Source organism: Strongylocentrotus purpuratus, unplaced genomic scaffold, assembly GCF_000002235.5.
Source record: "Strongylocentrotus purpuratus isolate Spur 01 unplaced genomic scaffold, Spur_5.0 spur5_scaffold_17, whole genome shotgun sequence".
NCBI lineage: Eukaryota > Metazoa > Echinodermata > Echinoidea > Camarodonta > Strongylocentrotidae > Strongylocentrotus > Strongylocentrotus purpuratus.
In genome coordinates this window covers 8,562,363-8,582,926 of record NW_022145602.1, presented here as the reverse complement: position 1 = coordinate 8,582,926, position 20,564 = coordinate 8,562,363, and the positions used below count along the sequence as shown (strand labels likewise).

The window sequence follows — 20,564 nt, the reverse complement described above, 5'->3', positions numbered from 1 at the left end:
GATCCATAATGATCAAGGGATCGACACAATTTAAACTTGACATATGGATAGATCATTGTTGGAGGAGCATTTTATAAAATAATATATCGTGTAATGCATTCTTCGTTATGTAAACCAATATCATACGTATCACCTAATTCGTCTAAGTGACGAATTCATTCTATTTTTCTTTTCTTCTCAAGTTCACTCTCCTTGTACGTTTCCAGAATCTCATACTATACTACTCCGTTTTCGCCTCCTATAATACCTTTTAAATTCCGACCTACTATATTGTGTTTTTTAATACTCAGTAGGGGAGCCTATTCGCATACAAGCTATGCTTTTTATTTATGCTCCCCACATTTAACATTGTTTTACCTTGCCTGTCACATCTGTATATTTCAAAACTTTGTACGACCTATTTTCCGTACATTTTACTTCATTTGAAATCTTTAATTTTTTAAAATGTGAAATCTACTCTTATCCGCCTGTATAAAAAATATTTAAAAACTTCAAACTTCAAACTGCAAGCGTAAATGTATTAGCTCATCAATATCAGCGCAGCACAATACACGTCATATAGTGTCCTATATAGACACACAACGATTCAAAGTTAGCTAAAACACGGTAATTAGCTTTGACAATTCTTTAAAATGCACTGAAACCAGCAGACAATCGCTGATGTAACTTGCTTTCTTTTCTTGGTAAGCGCTAGAGCAGGATATATTTTGTCATAAATCTTATTATTCTCTATGCACAATACAACATTTAAATCGTTGAAGCAACTAAATAAATGAAATTGATAGCGGTTAAGTTTCTGGCAAGATTCATGTTTGTTAACGTTCATGTAAGCCTTTAGATTAATTTTAATCTTTTGGCTGAATCATAGACCTAACAAAAATATAGGATTAAATGAGAATTACGTTTTTTAACTATACATAATTTTTCGCTTTCGATAAACAACATTGTATGATTAAATAACATTAATCACTAATAATATGATTATAGAATTTAAAAAGCTCATATAAGGATATTACTAAAAAATACTATCAATCCCATTTTATTCTCGTGTTTTTCACTGGTCAGCTGGTCTAGCAATCTATTCATGTCAAATGTATTACTTTCCTGGAAGTCACAATGTGGTATCGGTGCTGACTGTCCCTCTACTTGACAGTTGGATATCTTGCCTGCTCGAAGTCGCCAAGGACGTGCGACCATCCTGCGACCCAGAGTTTTTGTTCTTTGCCCTGACGAAATCGTCGCTGCGACGCTGACCGCAGTGCATCCATCGCACCCACTGCTCACGGACCTCCTTCTGCCGGACGCAGAACATGAGGAAGACGAGGAACCCCTGGAGGGAGTTTAAGACGAGGAAGAGGATGTTGAAGACAACACGGGCACCACCAATGGCGAGGAAACCGAACAACCATGTCAGACCGAGCAAGACAGAGATGGCGACGGCGTTCTGGACCCGTCGCCACATCTCACCGCGGCTGGCCTGGTTGGTCTTGTTGTCAGCGACGGATTTGCGGCATGACAAGCGTTGCATGACGATACCAAAGATGGTGAAGTTGGCGGCAAGGAAGAGAGCGACGATGAGTAAGACGCCGTAATACAGGGCTGGACCCGGCTTGACAAAGCAACTGTTAAGCGAAGAGAGAAAAACACACCATACTTAAGTTTGAGAACAGAGAGGCCATCTTATCACGGTGTTATTCTCTTCAACAAATATTGACGAATTATAAGATTGATAATAATAACAATAATGTACATATAATGATAGCGATAGTGATAACTCAACAAGAAGCAAATAAATCACAATTCATTATTACTTTGAAATAAGTACATGCTCAAAGGGCCTATACAGTTTCCATGAAAAGACGTAAAATGACGAACTTGTCGACATAGGTTTTTAAAATTAAAACAACTCATCAATAATTGCACATACAATGAAACTACACGGGCCGACACATTTTCCATGAATAATACAAAATGGCGAAATTGGATACCTTCAACATCGTTTTCAAAAATATCATTAAGATGACGATTTATGAGAAAATTTAAATATTTAACTTACTAAGTCCCGTCTCCCAAGTACAGGGAGCTATCAAATGCTACTGTTACGACACACACGAGAAGAGGCAAACCTGTAAACAAAAATATATTATCTGAAAGACTTAAAGATGTCAACAAATCAATATAGGTGAAAGGGTCTAATTTTCTCAGGAAGACTGACTTCCCGCTGCCTGAATGTTAACTTTTTTTCAAGTTTTTTCAGATCGTTTGCGCTGGGGAAGTAACCACTAGTTTACATGTCCTTTAAAAATCTGATAATAATGATAATTTTGTTTAAACAGGAAATTTTCATCAGCCTCAATGCTGTTCTTCATGAAGGTCGTGTAATTATTAAATTAGTATCCCCCAGCAATTGCCAGGTACCCATTTACACCTGGGTGGAGAGTGGCAAGTGTTGATTAATGTCTTGCCAAAGGACCATAATGCTGGGATCAGTCTTGAATCCCTAACCCTAGGATTGCGAGTCAAGTAAACAACTCTCTATACCACGACACCCCCACATTATTTTCTTAGTAGACCAAGACACTCACCATAAGCAAAAAGCGCGGCCTTAAGCATAAAATGAGACACGGTGGCGGCTAGGACCTTGACGAAGAGGAGGTACATATTGATAGCTTCCACCAACATCCACGACATCGACGACAGCAGAAAGAAATGGATGAGAAAACCGACCACCACGCAACCCGCGGTCGTGTAACGGCGGTCGATACCGATGACGAACACGAGATAGAGCCCGAGAAGCGCGAAGCAAAGGTTAATCAGGATCCGCTGAGGTTGCTTCGAGCGTAGTTTTCTGTTTATATTAACAAGGGTGATTATCAATATTCGTTTACAGTTTGTAGAATGATATGGGCCGACATGATGGCAGCATGGTCCCTAAAAAGAACATCTACCTCGTGGATGTTACCTTTCGGGGGTTCGTTCTCGTAATGTCCAGATTGTAATGTCGAAAAGAAAAACATCTAAAGCTTTGGGGATTGGGAACAATTCAATATGATTTTAGCATACATTTCAGGGAGCTGCTTCAGAATTTTGTCCAGTTCCGAAAAGTTTCACAAGCGAAAGATAAGAAATTTTATCGAACGAAGGGCGATATAAATGGTTTACATTCATCAGTGACATCACGAGTTCGCGGCGGCTTCTCTTCTGTGATGACCCTTAGCGGCATCTTGATAGAAAACAATAACATGCCGACACCCTTTGAGTCAGCCGCGCGGCTTCTTTCATGTACGCGTATCTATAAAAGGAATGTGCGCAATGTATGTTTCGAATTTATATATGGAATTATTTTAGCCGGGATATATTGGTTCTCACGGTGTTGGCGTGAGAATCCTCATTCACCTTGCAGATTTTTTAGAGGATGGTCATAGACATTATTCGGTGGCAAATTAATTTATTGGACTTTATTGAGGAAACATTGTAGTCGGCAACTATTATACTTCGATTCCACATCGGATTTACAGAAGGGAACATTTTAATACAACTTGGTTCTTCAGAGTAATTATATACGGCGACGGGATTTTGAATTGTGTACATTTGGAGTTCATAACTGGTTAACTTTATATTAGCTACATAACTTTGTTAATTGTATCATCGCGTCGGGAATTATAATGCCGAAGGCTAAGCAGCAATCCAGGTGGACAACTGTTGACCGAACTGGGTCCTCACGTCCACGGAGAACTGCAACTGCAACAGCTCCGCCTTCCCAGCCCGTATCAGAGCCTCTCGTCCAGGCACCGCAGCCGAACCCCGGAGTGGAGCAGCGGGGACCGGGTCCATCCGCAAGTGAGTACGATTCTAGGCCGTTGGTTTGCGCGGGTATTGATACATTAAACTCAATTGGAGGCCCTGAGCAGGCGCAGCAGGTGGGGCTTATGATCAATGCCCCTCCCTTGTTGGCAACTCCTCGGGAGGTGCTGGGGTCAGCTGTTCCTCGCGCATTGCGGGATAGAATCTGGAAAGGCGAGTTTGTTGATTTAGGGGCCTTGCTAAAAAATGTCCCCGTTCCAGACGGCAGCGCACCCACGGTTATTGCCCTGTCGGGGTCGACATTGCAGGTACAACCGCGGCGAGGGGTGCCGCGAATAACCTCAATAGAGCAATGGACCAGCGCATTTTTGGTATTTGCGTCTATATACACCGAGAAGCATATAGTTCGGGCCTTAGAGATGTTTAAGTATATGGACACCGTCCGGACGGCGGCTAGTTTTGGCGGCTACGGCTGGCGCACATACGATGCGCAGTTTAGGCTGAGGCAAGCAAGAGAACCCACTAGATCATGGGCTGTCATTGATAGTGAATTGTGGCTTATGACTGCCACAGCACCATGCATGCATTCAACCCCCGCCTACTACGGTGATGCAATTCGTGAAAGCGACCCCTTCGGCCAGACAAATTAATAGTGTTTGTCCTTTTTGGATCTGCCAGTGGCACGATTTACTCACATTCTTTCAGAAAAGGCGCGGCCACATTAGCCGCTATGACCGGTTTGACGCAGGGGAAATTGAGAACACGGGGCGCTGGTCCTCGGACGGGCATAAGAGATATGTTCGTATTAATATGCTACCTGTTGCATAATTCATGATGTATTGTACCATATTACTTCTTTAATCATTTGAGTTTAAGGAAGCGTGTTAAGAAAAATTATCAGTTATTTGAGTTGATCTATATGTTTAAATAGTATTTATAATTGACTCATGTTTATGCATGAGGCAGTTGAAGATCAATATTGTTACATTTCATTGGTGATTTTGAAACGAGTTATCAACAACAATGAGCTGCCGGAAGTTTTCCTTTTTTCTTTTTCATTCCTGCTGTAGGTTGCCAGTCTCGTACAATCCTGCTCATAGGCGATTCCATGATCCACTGGTTAGCCGCCTTCGCGCATCGTAAGGGAAAACAAGGTTTGGGGTCGGCAGCCAACGTCGTTTGGAGAGGAAGGAGGGGCCTTAAGCTAGGTCAACTAAGTGGACATGTCCAACGGGTGCTGCCCGGTTCCTCTCCGTCGCACATCGTTCTGCACGTGGGGACGAACGACGTCGGGCAAGCTAAAAAAGACGAATTGTTCTTGCTTTTGGATACAACACTCGAACAATTGCACGAACATTTCCCCAATGCCCGCATCATTTGGTCGGATATTTTGCCTCGCAGGACCTACAGCGGCTTCAGTAAAGACGAGCAGCCCAAAATTGATCGGACGCGGCGAGCTCTCAACAAGCACGCCAGGCGCATATGCCGCACGATCGGGGGCAGTGCTTTGACTCACCTGGGCATCAGGCACGAGCGGCGCGAGCTGTTTAGGAATGATGGTATTCATCTCTCCGAGACCGGAAATAATATGTTTCTTCATAGCCTTATTAAGGGGTTGGAAAACATGGCATAGATTTTCGTGGAGTTTTTTGTTATTCAAGTCGTAATGAAACGTAGTAATCACGTTTGTTTCGGGTAATTGGTCTATTTTTATTTAGCTCAAGCTTTGTAATTACAAAACTCGTACGTTATAGCAAAAGAGACTTATCAGGCTAGTGGTTTTTATTAAGATGTTAAGTTGATTTATTTAACGTATAGATATATATATATATATATATATACAGTATATGTTTCCCCATTTTGATGTTTAAAGGTAGTTATTAGGTTTCGGGTAATTGGTTTATTTAGCTCGAGCTTTAAAAGCATAAAACTTTTATGTAACGCGAAAGAGACTTATTAGGCTAATGGTTACGATTAACATGTTAAGTTTATTACATATATATACCCGGATTTTGATGCTGCGTATTTCAGTTAATGAAAATTACAAAGCTTTCTCATGAGCTTGGTCACAGTTGGGACCATGAACGCGTTTTTCATTGAAGACTGCTTTTGGTTTAAGATGAAAGGTAGTTATCTCGTTATTTTGATTAATTGGTTGATTTAGCTTAAGCTTTGAAATTTCAAAACGTGGGTATTGAAAAGATATGGTAATTGGTTGAATGCATTATGTTCAAGTTCAAGTTCGCGTACTTTGTACATATATATATATATATATAGCCGTTTTGTGGCTTTGTTTTATTTACCGATTATTGCAGAGTGTTTTCATGAGCTTAGTCACAGTCGTGGCCATAAATGTGCTTTTAACTTATAGTTTTTGGTTGGAAACGAAAGGTACATGTAGTTATCATGTTATTTTGGCTAATTGGTTGGATTCAATATGTTCACGTTCAAGTTTGTGTACTTAGTTCATATATATATATATAGCCGTTCGTGGCTTTGTTTTACTATACTTACTGTTATCGCGGAGTGCTTTCATGAGCATAGTCACAGTCGAGGTCATTAAGGTGTTTAATTTATTGTTTTTGGTTGAAAACGAAAGGTGGTTATCACGTTATTTTGGTTAGTTGGTTGATTTAGCTCAAGCTTCGAAATCGCACAACGTTGGTATTGAAATGAAATTAAGGTAATTGGTTGAATTCAATAGGTTCAAGTTCGTGTTCGCGTTTAAAACGCGTAGTGAAACGAAAGTAACCCATTAGAATTTAGGGTGAAATTACTATGTCAGTTTATATGCGTACATTACGCGATAAAAATATATACGCTCAGTGGCGGCGGGCGGTGCCCGTGTGGCGGAAATTGGCATTTTGCCTCTTCGCATATATATATGTGTATGTGTATATATGTTAATATATACATATCGTCCTTGTTTTCACGAAGTGACGGTAGTGAGGAAAATCGTAACGCAAAGTGAATGCAATTTTTTTTCACTACCGTCACTTCGTGAAAACAGCGACGATATAAAGGTTATTATGTGTATTACACACTGCTGCAGAATACCCCATGGGAAGGTTGTGTTTTGGAGAATATGATTTGGATTATTTTAATTGGCCATTGTATCTTGCAGAGCTCAATATTTATTGGTTTCCGGTAAGGGCCCCGATGATAACAGGTATCCTGTTTATTTATAACATGTACCCGCCTGTAAAGTAGGCATCTGTTCGCCTGTTTAATGCAGTGGAACCGTGTGTCTTCTTTGTATGCAGAGGGGTGTTATACGTACAGCCCACTTTGTGGTACTCACAGTTAAATTCCATATGAGAAGGTAAACTCTGTTCGCCCTCTTTAATGAGGAAACAGTGTCGCCTTTTTACGGGCTGTGGGGGGTTGTACACAAGTTCTCGTCTGTTGACGGCCCTGATGCAGAGAGTACTATGGATTGGACATGCCGGCTCCATCCAGTTTTTCATGTGCAGATACTTGTATAAATTGATCAAAAGATTCGAAAATGATACCCGGGTCCTTCCCTGGGGCAGATTGGAGCAGTGTAACGTTTAAGTAAACGTATTTTATATTCAGTTGGGAAAGTTTGTGTCGTAGTTGTTATTATTGTCATGATGTTGATATTCAGGGTAACAAGATTCCATCCTCTATTAAATCTCAAGTACCCGCAAAAACGCATCCCGTTTCATTTGTTACTGTGAATGTAAGAAATTTTATCGAACGAAGGGCGATATAAATGGTTTACATTCATCAGTGACATCACGAGTTCGCGGCGGCTTCTCTTCTGTGATGACCCTTAGCGGCATCTTGATAGAAAACAATAACATGCCGACACCCTTTGAGTCAGCCGCGCGGCTTCTTTCATGTACGCGTATCTATAAAAGGAATGTGCGCAATGTATGTTTCGAATTTATATATGGAATTATTTTAGCCGGGATATATTGGTTCTCACGGTGTTGGCGTGAGAATCCTCATTCACCTTGCAGATTTTTTAGAGGATGGTCATAGACATTATTCGGTGGCAAATTAATTTACCCTCCACCAACCCCAACTTCATTTTCCTCCTAACGTTTTTCAAGTGTATTCGATAGTATGTTTTACTAAATATTATGTGGTCAGGAAGCGTGTCAAGTGATTAACATAACGGATTAATCATGTTTGTTTTTTCCCCTCAGTCAAGTAATCTTGATGTCGAAGCAATGCTTGGCAGGTTGGGGCTTTCCTGCATCACAATTAAAGGAGATTTTATATATAACAACGTTGTTGATATAGCCGAGTAACAATTTTGGTCTCAGCTCGTTATACCATATTTTGTCGTTGTTGTTAATTCGATTATATATATTGGCATTATTGTTTTGCAAGCAATACGATTTTGTAATAATGGTTTTGTTGGTCTAGGAGATAAGTTATGATTGACATGATATGTGTTTTGTCTCACAGATATAAATGCAATAATGCATGGAAATTGTTTTACATGCTTTAGGTCAAGCAATCGAATATATACGATACAGGGTAATCTCGATTAAAGGAGATTTCATATGTAACAATGTTGTTAATATAGCAGAATAACATTCCTGGTCCCAGCTCGTTATATTATATTTTGTTGTTACCTGTATTAGGTCCATGATTATATACAACGGCATTTCTGCTGTAGCATGGTAAATTTAACGGGACCAATTAAGAACCTCGTTATACCGATTTATCGCTGTATACAGTGGGTTTAACATTATTTAGTGAGTGTGTTCACGAATTAAAGGAGAATTGTATTCCCAAAGGACATGCAGGGTAATGCTATATCAAATTGAAAGTTTACTCGGATTTGGAGCAAATTGCTTGGTCGCACGAATATCTGCGGTTTTATAACGAATGGCTCCGCAGTCGTGGGCCGTGAGGGAATTTTGTCCCGGTCATGTTTCTCAGATCAGTGGTCTGAAGATCGGGTTTGTTTCGCCCTCACCTCATCCGAAAGGGGGTCACGGAGTGGCCTCGGGGGGGGGGGGGGGGGGGGATCTAAACACGCGAATTGTTGGAATTTGCGTTGTGACATGCGGAAATTGGCATTTTTGCCTCTTCGCATATATATATGTGTATGTGTATATATGTTAATATATACATATAAAGGTTATTATGTGTATTACACACTGCTGCAGAATACCCCATGGGAAGGTTGTGTTTTGGAGAATATGATTTGGATTATTTTAATTGGCCATTGTATCTTGCAGAGCTCAATATTTATTGGTTTCCGGTAAGGGCCCCGATGATAACAGGTATCCTGTTTATTTATAACATGTACCCGCCTGTAAAGTAGGCATCTGTTCGCCTGTTTAATGCAGTGGAACCGTGTGTCTTCTTTGTATGCAGAGGGGTGTTATACGTATAGCCCACTTTGTGGTACTCACAGTTAAATTCCATATGAGAAGGTAAACTCTGTTCGCCCTCTTTAATGAGGAAACAGTGTCGCCTTTTTACGGGCTGTGGGGGGTTGTACACAAGTTCTCGTCTGTTGACGGCCCTGATGCAGAGAGTACTTTGGATTGGACATGCCGGCTCCATCCAGTTTTTCAGAGCTCAATATTTATGGTTTTCCGGTAAGGGCCCCGATGATAACAGGTATCCTGTTTATTTATAACATGTACCCGCCTGTAAAGTAGGCATCTGTTCGCCTGTTTAATGCAGTGGAACCGTGTGTCTTCTTTGTATGCAGAGGGGTGTTATACGTACAGCCCACTTTGTGGTACTCACAGTTAAATTCCATATGAGAAGGTAAACTCTGTTCGCCCTCTTTAATGAGGAAACAGTGTCGCCTTTTTACGGGCTGTGGGGGGTTGTACACAAGTTCTCGTCTGTTGACGGCCCTGATGCAGAGAGTACTATGGATTGGACATGCCGGCTCCATCCAGTTTTTCATGTGCAGATACTTGTATAAATTGATCAAAAGATTCGAAAATGATACCCGGGTCCTTCCCTGGGGCAGATTGGAGCAGTGTAACGTTTAAGTAAACGTATTTTATATTCAGTTGGGAAAGTTTGTGTCGTAGTTGTTATTATTGTCATGATGTTGATATTCAGGGTAACAAGATTCCATCCTCTATTAAATCTCAAGTACCCGCAAAAACGCATCCCGTTTCATTTGTTACTGTGAATGTAATAATTATCAAGTATGAAAAGTGCTGTCAAATTCAATTAACGCAGACTTACACCCATATAAATTGTTCTTCTGGCATATGACCTACAAATGTAACATTTTAAAGTCGCAAAATATCATATACAACTTGAAATTTTGTAGTTATGTCAATTCCTGCCAAATTGTGTTTGCAGAATAACCATCATTTTTGCTTACGATAATACTGCTATTAATAAATACCGATCACATTTTATTTACTCATATGAAAGTAATTCAATGAGTAACTTATTCCACATATTAAAAGTTTCGTCATTTCCTGAGTAATAGTAGGCCTGTCTTTTGTTATAGCTTTATCCATTCCTATCCATTTACAGATCGGTTAAATAATCTTTGAAATATTATATTTGATGAAAATAATACTTTGATTTAAAGAAAATGTTTCAAAATACCCCTTCAAACCCGGGTTTAAGCTGTTCTCAAGATTTCCAAATTGTTAGTCAAAGAATACACAAGTATGTAAAATATTGACGTTTGATGAGTCAGAGGGAATATTAGGAAAGATCTCTTACTTCATGCTCAGATAGGTAACAAGTGTAATCACTAGGCATATGATGGAGATGATACAGCCGATCATACCTACCACATCTAAAACGTAGAGGCCCACATCTCCTGATACATCCTACAAATAACGAATGAAGCATTGCAAGAGAGGGAGAGAGGGAGAGAGAGACACACACACACACACACACATTTAATCACTTTAAAATTTGAATACATGTTTACGGGTACACCAAATGAATGATCCATGTAATATTGAATATTTTACAGCGCTCACATCTACCACGTACTCTATCCAAGCCACTCCAATATTACCCAAGCTCGAACTAGGCGAGGCCTGTCGATTCCGGTGCACTCAAGGAATTCCTTCCCATATCTATACCCATTTAACACCTGGGTAAAGAGAAGCAAATAAAGATTTATGTCTAAATTGAACAATAGTGCCGCACGATGGCTCGAACCCACGACCTTCGTATCACTAGTCAAATGTTTAAACAATTTTGCTACGCCGCCTCTATTTTCGACATGTCTTAAAGCCCCACTGCACTACTTGTAGATACTTGCTCCCTCTATATAAAAAAACAATGCCTGGGCGGTGCCCGTCGGTCCCCCATGACCCTCTTTTTCTTATGTTAATTGAGAGCTGAGTTGAAGAGATAACCACCTGTCAGTGACCATGCTGGGTGGTATAATCCTCCCTGGCCAAACTAGTGCAGACGGGCTTTAGGATCCTACATCACACTCTGGTGGTGATACTGTTCAATTCTTTACCGTTGTAATGACCCTGAAATCTAAACCCTGCAAGTCCATTCATGGCAGAGAGATGAACAACAGTAACATGGATTGTAATAACCGCGATTCAAGGTATAATATACGATAGCGGTTCTAATACCGAGAAGTGTTCCACGGTGACACTTCTACGAAGATAGCTATTTTTGCAACTATTTACCATGTTTTTTTTTTTTAAATGAAATTAAAAGACATGAAAAGAAATAATAATGTACCAATAAAACGGCAAAGCTTGTCAGGTGATCACAAAGACATCGTATCCTATTGATGTCGGGGTTGTCTTCTCGTCGACATCCTTCTGACGACCATCGACCTCCTTGATCAAACTTATCCCAGAACACACACGTCCTGTTATCCACCGCCTCACTGTCTCGAGTCACCTGTATGGAGCAGGACGAAGCAAACACACAATCCAAAGGCGGATCGATCCAACAAAAAAATAAAGGGGTAAAATGTTGAACAAAGATACAGTATTTTTTTTAAATATTTTTTTGTTGGGGGAGGGCGCTGTTTATTATTGGGTTTCTGTATGGAGTAAGGTTCCCTAAACCCACTATCGAGCAACGTGCCGTCACTGATTAGTTCCGTATATTTCAGGTTGACAATAGGCGCATGAATAAAAAAAAAAGTAAGATCTGGCTCATGATCAGCGGGTGTTCAGCTAAAAGTCAAATTTGACTTTGTTTGAAATTTGACGCTCAACTGGTCAACAAATTTGACTCGCGGTTTTCTACACAATTAAGCGAATGAGTGCATTTTTGACGTACCACATGCGTGCTTGTCTCTGTTTCTAGGGGCCTATAATGCAATAATAATCGAGGCTTTTCTTATATATATGGCCTCGTGTGGACAGGGGAGTAAACCCGTTACATACGAGTCGTCAGCGAATAGTGCGCGGCCTTGAACGGGCCGCCATGTGAACATGACATCGTACAAAGAGAGATTGTTATTTAAAATGAGCAGTACAAATGTGCAATGACTGCATGTCGTATGTTCAAATTGCTTACATAGGCCCGATTAATTGTTACGTTACACCCCGTTCACATACACGGAATTTTCTTACGACTCCTTACGGATCGCCAACTCGTAGTCAATCGCAAGCATCCTTAAATAACTCGCTGGTATCCGTAAAGAAGTAGTCACAACTCGCAACAAATCGCAGACACTCTTAAGGATCCGTGAAAAGAGACGCAAATTTGGTGACATGTCAAAAATCTTCTTACGATTGTCCACGGATTGATTTTCCGTAAATAACTCGTAAATAGCTTGTAACAATTCGTAAGTATCGTACACCGCTCGTAACAATTTTTGTTAACGAATTGTTACGGTAAGTTTACAGTTTGTTTACGTAATTTTGATTATGATTTCATTCGGGTCGTTCTACGATGGCTTTACGAGTCGTTACGAATTATTACGAGCACTTTACGTGTAGTTACGAGTATTTACGAATAGATACATATACTTTACGAATTCTTACGTATTGTTTACGATTTGGGGAAAGGTATAAAAGCTGCAAATTCCAACACTTAATTTTCACTTGTTATTTTTTGGCTAAAATCGTAGGAACTCATAAAAACTCGTAACTAACTCGTAACTATTCGTTACAACATGTAAACAGGTCGTAACTAACACATACGTTGCTCATAATTATCCGTGACATCTCGTAACAAATCGTGTAACTTCGCCATAAATACATCGTGATACCTTATAATAATCCGTAATAAACCATAAATAGCTTGTAAAAACTCGTAACAAATCTTAAATCGGTCGTAAAAGTGGCCAAATCACATGGATCCGTGAAAGATCCGTGAATATATGCGATCCGTAAGGACTCGTAAGAAAAATCCGTGTATGTGAAGGGGGTATTGAGGAAATTATGTCATGTGTGCAATGGGCATAATACCTGTTGCACAAAAGTGTCATGTGCCTGACGCACGGGGGTAAAAGTGCAGGTAATGACGTAATCGAAATGACGCCCCGTGTGTTATAATAATAATAATAATAATAATAATAATAGCCTAATAGTCCACTTCACGGAAATTCTTTTTGCCCAATTGATCGTGAGCCCGGCAGCCACTGAGCAGCGCCAGATCGACGTTGCTCTATCCCTTATTGTTGAACACCAAACAAGGTAGCAACAACTCTCACCTTTTAACGTCTTTTGGTATGACGCGGCCGGGGGGGGGGGGGTTCGAACCCACGACCTTGCATTAGCGTAATATCTTAGCCCTTTGCGTTTTATATTTGAAAGAGAAATTGTAGATAGTATTTCATAAATGACTCTCATAAATGACGTGTGGAGAGTAAATAAATCATTTCAGATTGATTAAAGCACGCAGTTTTTCCGCTGCTCTTTTTAATGAATCAAACGAACTCACATCCAGTTCAAGGAAGACTGTCTCCACTTCACCACCCTGCGGCAAACCTTCAATGACCGCACCCTCCACGGTCGCTGATATTACCCGGGTGCCGACCGCTAGTCGACGACCACAGCCGAGATCGTATTCTTGGTCTGGACTTAAGAAGAGCTTACTGGTCTGGAATATGAAGAAAGTCACTGGACCAGTTCCATTTTCTGAATGGTAGAGAAGATGGGAGAAGAATTGCTTTTCAGGGACTTTCAAGAAAGGGTGTACGCGTTATTCTAACTGGCTATTCCCATTTTCTCACATATTAAAATTACTGATTAATTTAACTTTTTTGGTCTCATATAAAATTCTCTTAATTTCATCATAGTTTTATGCATGTTGTTATCGCTGCTGTTGTTGTTATTGTTGTTGTTGTTTAGGCAGTAGACCTGACAGTATCACTATTAATTATCAATACACAAGTTAACATACAGGAATGTGTGTTGCTAAATGGATTCACGCTTTGAAAACAACTGCTCGCTTACCACCTAAGCCTCGTGTTTTTTGAATGATTGCAAATAGATTTCATTAATGTTCATTGTATCGAATTGACGGAAACATAATTTAAAGTTCATGATTGTAGTTTACATTCTAGTTTGGTGACGGTTTCATTATGCAATTGTATGTAATGTTTGGGTTTGTAACATGTAGTGTATTGCACCTAATAAATATGGAGGCAAAAGTCCAAGAATGTCTGGTGGCAAAACAATGGTTGCATCGATTGTTGTCATCGGGATGTTGTCCGGATAGAAGTAAACCATCGTTTTATTTTCATTCGGCTCGTTGAGCACGTTGCTTTTCTCTTCACCGTCCGGCGATGCCAGGGTAGCGAACCCGAAACCCTCCAACAGACTGGCCTTTGGGATCTGGAGGGCCACTACAGCTACGCTCCTTCCGACGATGGTGAGGTTGTTGCCGTCGCCTTGGGTCTGGAAGAGGGTGACCTGTTGCTCCAATAAATCGAGAATCCTCGTCGAGGTTTGGAACTCGACGGCGTTAACAAACTCCTCGTCGGGAGCACCGAGAGCATTGTCGACGATCCGGAAGGTGTTGTTGGTGACCTGATAGAAAACAGTTAATTGATTGGTTTTTCCTGACCCGAAATTAATTATTATAAATACCTCACCAAAGGTTACTAGCTCTGATTGAAAATTCTCACAGTATTTATCTTAAAATATTCAAGTGCATTGGACATCCATTAAATACTACTTTTGTCGGGGGTGGGTTGTGTCGCAAAACACAATATAAAATTATAAATTGGTGGACAAAGTCGTAAGAATGGCTTTCACATGGTTTTCGCAATCAGAAAGAGGCATTTGCCGGGAAGTTAACTCTGCAAGTACACCTCTGTGGGTCTGAGTTCGGCGTCAGAAGTATACACATTAAAACCGTAAAATGTGTAATGTGTCATGACAGAACTAATTCATGATAATAGTTTTCCGGCGACAATAGATTGACAGTTAATAATCAAATTCCTAAATTGAACCATGGATCCAAACCAAAACCTACCTTACCCTTATCCTATAACCATTAACCTAATCTAATTCTAATCGTAACCTATGCAAGCCCTAAATAAAAAATATTTGATGTCGCCAACAAATATTTTGTCGGATCACGGAAAATCTGTGTTATTACCTCTGTCGATGAGTTCCCGGCGTTGACGACTTTCTCCAGAGCATCGGAGATGGCTCGGAGACCTTCTGCGTTGATATCGGAGACATTCGCGGTCGCTTCAGCAACGTCGTTAGAATATTCGGTCACATTCTCTGATGTCACAACTGCCTGTAATTGGAGAGAAGCATTTTCACCCAGAAACGGAGTCATATCTTGCAAGAGGGTAAATTCCGAAAATAGAATTGGAGAGACCAATTCTTGATGTGTACTTAAAAAGGTTTGCCACAAGTTGGACACAGTACTAGGGGAACGACCGGCTAATTGCCCCCCCCCCCCCCCTGTCCGTGGAGTACATTTGCGTAAGTGTGCTGATGAACAATGATGAAAATGATAATTATTCGTTGGGGCTTTGATGACGCAAGCAGCTCGATATTGGGACAAAAGGCATACAGTGCAACATTTTTTAAAGCCGAATTAATGCCCTTTCACTCCATTCCCCTCTCTCTCTCTCTTTCTCTCCCTTCTTCTTCTTCTTCTTCTTCTCCTGCTTCTCCACCTCCTCATTATACTTCTTTTTTCTTCCTCCTCTTCTGCTTCATCTACTTCCACTACTACTACTACTACTACTACTATTACGAAAGAGTACGAAATATATAATAACTTAATTTCTTACCCTTGCAATGTTGTCCAAAACCTCATTAGTATCTTCTCCCTCAAAGCAGTCTTGGAACACGGGATCATCCCAGACAGCTCCCGACAAGAGATCCCCCCGACAAGTCCGTGTAGCTCTTGGTAGGGGGGCTACAATAAATACATGTGTTTGTGTATGACTTTAAGTAACTAATTTACATAAACGAATGAGAAAAAGGGAGACAAAGAAAGGAGGAAACTAGAAAATGAAGGAACAGGAAACGAAGGGGAAGTAAAATGCAAAGAAGATGATATACATCACCTATATAAAGACGAATCTGACCCACACCTACCAAGACACCACATCACTGTCCGAATATAAGTCCTTTCAACAATATCAAGGGGCTGCAAACCCCTCCTTCGCCTTATACGCCCATGCCTTGAAAATTATTAAGATTAATTATGAGAAATTTCATTAAATATCCCTAAATACTATCTGTGATGTGATCAGGGATGTAGCCACAGGAGTACGGTGTCACAGAAAGGGATGCCAGGACTCCATTTCAGGCCCTTATTGATGGCCTTGTTAATATGCCTAGTTAATTCCCATTGGCCATCCACTACGTAAGGCCGATCGATGCCACCCCCCCCCCCCCCTCCTCAATGGCTAACCCATGCTACATCACTGATTGTCGACTTACTGTTGTTACTGTATTCACTACACCGTTCTTGGCTGTCAGCGGTCTGGTCCAGAGGTGTAGCGGGAAAGTTCAGGGTTCCAAAGGTACCCGTGATAACCGATTCCAGGCAGGATGCTAAGCATGTCATTTAGAAAAAGAAAATGGGTCCATTTACTTGGGACAAATTGATGAAACTGATTCGTTGGAATTACTCAAAAGAACATTCAGCAGCAGTTATTTCGGGAGTAAGCTGCGTTTCAACAGTACTTCAAGGTCTCTTATTTCAACACTCGTTGCACTCGAGGCGTCACCTCGATTGCGTCAATATCTGCCCTTATTACCCCTCTGAAGGCAATTAACCCATACTAAATATATAGACCGGTAATACAACGCATTGTTAGCACTGCTAATGTTTCATTCACTTTTTGTACAATGTTACTCTCACATATGTAACCACGGCAGAGTTAGAGTTGAAACTCCTACGATATAAATGCAAAGGCACAGCATATCTTTAGAGACACACACAATCTCAAGGAATCATTTCACGGGCTCATTTTTTGGTACTAATCAGTCAAGTCACTGATAATTGTGAAATGTGTATAAACCTATTCATTTACAAAGTTGTGAGATGCTACTAGGTGTTGTTATTGGCTGCATAGTTGTGGTCATTGATAAAACTGGAAAAGAAACAAAGAAAGTATACTTATTCTACATAATACAACACTATGTATTAACATGATCAACATCTGAATTTTGCACAATCGTATTCCACGATAAATACTTTTTTTTTGTTTCGCTCACCAGTCAATTGAAGGCTCAGACAAAGTTTACAAAGAAAAGAATTATGATACAAAACGTAAACAATGGACATTCATAGGCTCTTATATGTGTGACCTCGGCATTTCAAAAGTTGAAACTCCTATGATGTTACTGCAAGGCACAACAGATCACCAGAGACCAAAACAATCTCAAAGAATCTAAACAAATATATTGTATTTCTTTATTTTCTTAATGCAAAAGAGAATCTACGGTGGCCTCAGGGTCACACTAGGGCGTATCCCCTTCTTTACAGGCTGTACGGGTCACCGTGGGATTATAACGTGGAGTTATAATTTTTTTCATTCTAGGTTCGCCGTAGCAATTATACAATTATACACACCGTAGTCATGCCGTAGAGTGGTTCCACGGCGACCATACGTCTGGGGTACGGTGACCTTGCGGCTACCTTGCGTCTGCCTTAAATATTTTGTCGAAAACCTACGGCCGTCGCAGGGACGCCTTAAGTCCCTATCACACCGAACTAGTTCTCACTACGTTCTGGAAAAAGTTGCCAAACGGGCTTAAACTGTGTGCGAACGGAGTTGAACGTAGTAGCAACTGTTCACGATCTGTTTAAAACCTTAATTTACGGGCTTAGGACTCAGACTGGGGGGGGGGGGTGCTCTAGAATCAACATTTTCCTTCTCCTGCAATTAGACGGATTGGCAACGTACGTAAAACGAGGAGGACGTACTACAAACGGACTGATTGCCGTTCTACGAACGGAATTGCCGTAGTTCGATCCTACTTGGAACGCGTTACAATGTGCTGTGGTCGAGCATTGATTAGCAGCAGTTTAAGCCCCTATCACACAAAAGGAGTCTTCACTACGTTCTGGAACCGTCTTAGAAAATCGTAAACACGGGTTATGGTCGGGGTAGAATGTGTTAAAAATGTCTTTAATACGATCCTAGATCGTTCATAAACAGTTCTCGATACATCCATCTCGTCTGTACCCCGTTCACAGTGAGTTACTATCAAGTTCAGATCGGGTAAATTTGCCATTGCTCAGCAGTCCATGCCCGTCCTTTATCAGTTTAAACCAGTTTTTACCTCGTTCCCAATACGTCCAAACCTTTCTAACTAGGTCACAACTTGTTCTAACTAGATTGTAACCCGACCATCCCGTTCAGGGACAGTTCAACTCGTCCTAATCTCGATCTTAGTGCGTTCGAACGCGCCCCTATAGGCTCGAGGGCTATAAAACCCAGCGCGTTTTTGCCATCCTTAATTTTCGTTAAATTATACTGCTGATAATTGATCCTCGACCATTACACGTTGTAACACGTTCCTAGTAGGATCTAAGTACGGCAATCCCGTTGGTAGTACGTCCATCTCGTTTGAAGTACGTTGTCACTCCGTCTAATTGCAGTACGGGAAAATTTTGAACAGGCTCAAAGTTTTAGAGCACCCTTCCCGTCCAAGCCAGTCCGATCCCGACCATGAAGTTCTTAAACAGATCGTAAACAGTTGATCCAACGTTAACTCCGTTCCCACACAGTTTGAGCCCGTTTGGCAACATTTTACAGAACGTAGGAAGAACTAGTTTGGTGTGATGGGTGTTTCACTTGAATGTCTTGATGTGCAGAGCTTGATGCGTTGAAGTTGAACGGGAATAAGGAATGACAAGAACGCGCTGGGGTTTTATAACCATTGAGCCAGGACGTGATTCCACATGCTCTAGGAGCGCGTCCGAACGCACGAAGAACGAGCTGAAAAAAGGCTGAACTGTCTCTGGACTTGGTAGAACTAGTTAATAACGGGTATAGACTGACTACGGACTGGCTTGAACTGCCTGGAAACGGCAAATTTACGCGATCTGAACTTGATATGAACTGACTGTGGACGGGGTACAGACGAGATGGACGTATTGAGGATTGTTTATGAACGAACTAGGGTCGTATTATAGACATTATTTACAAATCTACTCCGACCACAACCCGTTTTACGATTTTCTAGGACGGTTCCAAAACGTAGTGAGAACTAATTTGGTGTGATGGGGGCTTTAGTGAACCGGTCTCATGGAAAGAAAACAAAAGAGTCGAAAGAGACCTGGAAAAAACAAAATGCACTAATGCACTAACATTTTGTCTATCATATTGGACAGAGTTAACGACATAATTAGGCAGTCTTTGAAGCATCAGCGACATAGTTATGCAATCTTTGATGCATACATGCAGTTGTTGCTGGTTTTATTTGTGGTGTTCAGTCAGCTTTGACTTTGACGCCTGATCTAGTTTTCTAAGTCTTGTCGAGGTAGTTGAGTCGTAATGTAATTTCTTGCTAGTTGTTTCGACCGATGTTGCTCTCTTAGAACAAGCGGAGAAACTGTAAACACCCTTTTCCCTCTTTTTTCAAACGAGACAAAAACAAAACAAATAGAACAGAAGCATGCATTGGACATATAGACGGATAGATATGTATAAGGACTGGTGACCTAAGCAGTTTTGGAAGCTTCAGTCACCTATGTAGTCTTGAAAGCGTCATCAGCGATCTATGTAGTTTTTAAAGCGTCAGCGACATAGTTGTGCAATCCTTGAAGCGAAGGCGACCTATGCAGTTTTTTGAGCAACGTATTTCCAAGAGATATTTTATTCTTATTCTGTACAAGAATAGGAGTTAAGACGATACTTACCTGGAGTAACGTTTAGAATTTCAGGTTCTTGGAATGACAAATCTGCCAGCATTGCTCCCCCAACTGATTTTGTTTGCGCATAAAGTCGAACAAGAAACTTCTCTGATTGGTCGCTTTGCGTCACATGGTACACTCCATTGTCCAACATTTTATAAAAGTAGCAATAACCTTTGACCGGCAATTCTTCGGTAAGATTGAAGCAGTATCCAGTGAAGTCGCTGACTGCAGTTCCGTTCAATTTCAGACTATCTTTCCCGCGCTTCGTGGTAATAAAATCTACAAATTGCAAAATACCACGATTTGTATTTTCAACGCGCAATGTGGTATTCCCGTGAAAATCTTGCGTTGGTGGAATCAAAGTCATGCTAGGATCACCGTGTTGAGACGTAGAAGAACTTGCCATGTACTGCATAACCTGGACCGGCATATCTGAGATTATCATGCAAACGGATTCGGTCACGTTTTCAGCGACTTTGACATCAATATATGTTTGGCTACTAAGC

The 20,564-nt window shown here is 40.8% G+C and overlaps 2 protein-coding genes across 2 annotated transcripts; both read right to left on the bottom strand.

Moving 5' to 3' along the window:
* Nucleotides 1-710: 710 nt before the first annotated feature.
* Nucleotides 711-11,068, bottom strand: LOC105447497 (adhesion G-protein coupled receptor G2-like). The gene is made up of 4 exons (XM_030988152.1): nucleotides 10,498-11,068; nucleotides 2,586-2,848; nucleotides 2,078-2,126; nucleotides 711-1,655 (listed from the first exon to the last, which is right to left on the bottom strand). The coding sequence occupies exons 1-4, from the start codon at nucleotides 10,560-10,562 to the stop codon at nucleotides 1,112-1,114; spliced, it is 921 nt and encodes a 306-aa protein (XP_030844012.1). The 5' UTR covers nucleotides 10,563-11,068; the 3' UTR covers nucleotides 711-1,111.
* Nucleotides 11,069-13,676: 2,608 nt separating this feature from the next.
* On the bottom strand, nucleotides 13,677-17,232 carry LOC115925181. The gene is made up of 4 exons (XM_030988628.1): nucleotides 16,629-17,232; nucleotides 15,971-16,098; nucleotides 15,319-15,465; nucleotides 13,677-14,744 (listed from the first exon to the last, which is right to left on the bottom strand). Exons 1-4 carry the CDS (start codon nucleotides 16,753-16,755, stop codon nucleotides 14,295-14,297), a joined length of 852 nt encoding a protein of 283 aa, XP_030844488.1. The 5' UTR covers nucleotides 16,756-17,232; the 3' UTR covers nucleotides 13,677-14,294.
* Nucleotides 17,233-20,564: the final 3,332 nt, after the last annotated feature.

Excerpts from the sequence above, each read along its gene's own strand:
- LOC105447497 (XM_030988152.1), bottom strand. The coding sequence starts at position 10,562 with ATGATCGGCTGTATCATCTCCATCATATGCCTAGTGATTACACTTGTT. Across the intron at positions 2,849-10,497 it reads GTTACCTATCTGAGCATGAA|AAAACTACGCTCGAAGCAAC; the intron begins GTAAGAGATCTT and ends TAATATAAACAG. Across the intron at positions 1,656-2,077 it reads GTAGCATTTGATAGCTCCCT|AGTATGGTGTGTTTTTCTCT; the intron begins GTACTTGGGAGA and ends TTCTCAAACTTA.
- LOC115925181 (XM_030988628.1), bottom strand. The coding sequence starts at position 16,755 with ATGACATGCTTAGCATCCTGCCTGGAATCGGTTATCACGGGTACCTTT. Across the intron at positions 16,099-16,628 it reads TAGTGAATACAGTAACAACA|CCCCCCTACCAAGAGCTACA; the intron begins GTAAGTCGACAA and ends TATTTATTGTAG. Across the intron at positions 14,745-15,318 it reads CCGGGAACTCATCGACAGAG|GTCACCAACAACACCTTCCG; the intron begins GTAATAACACAG and ends GTTTTCTATCAG.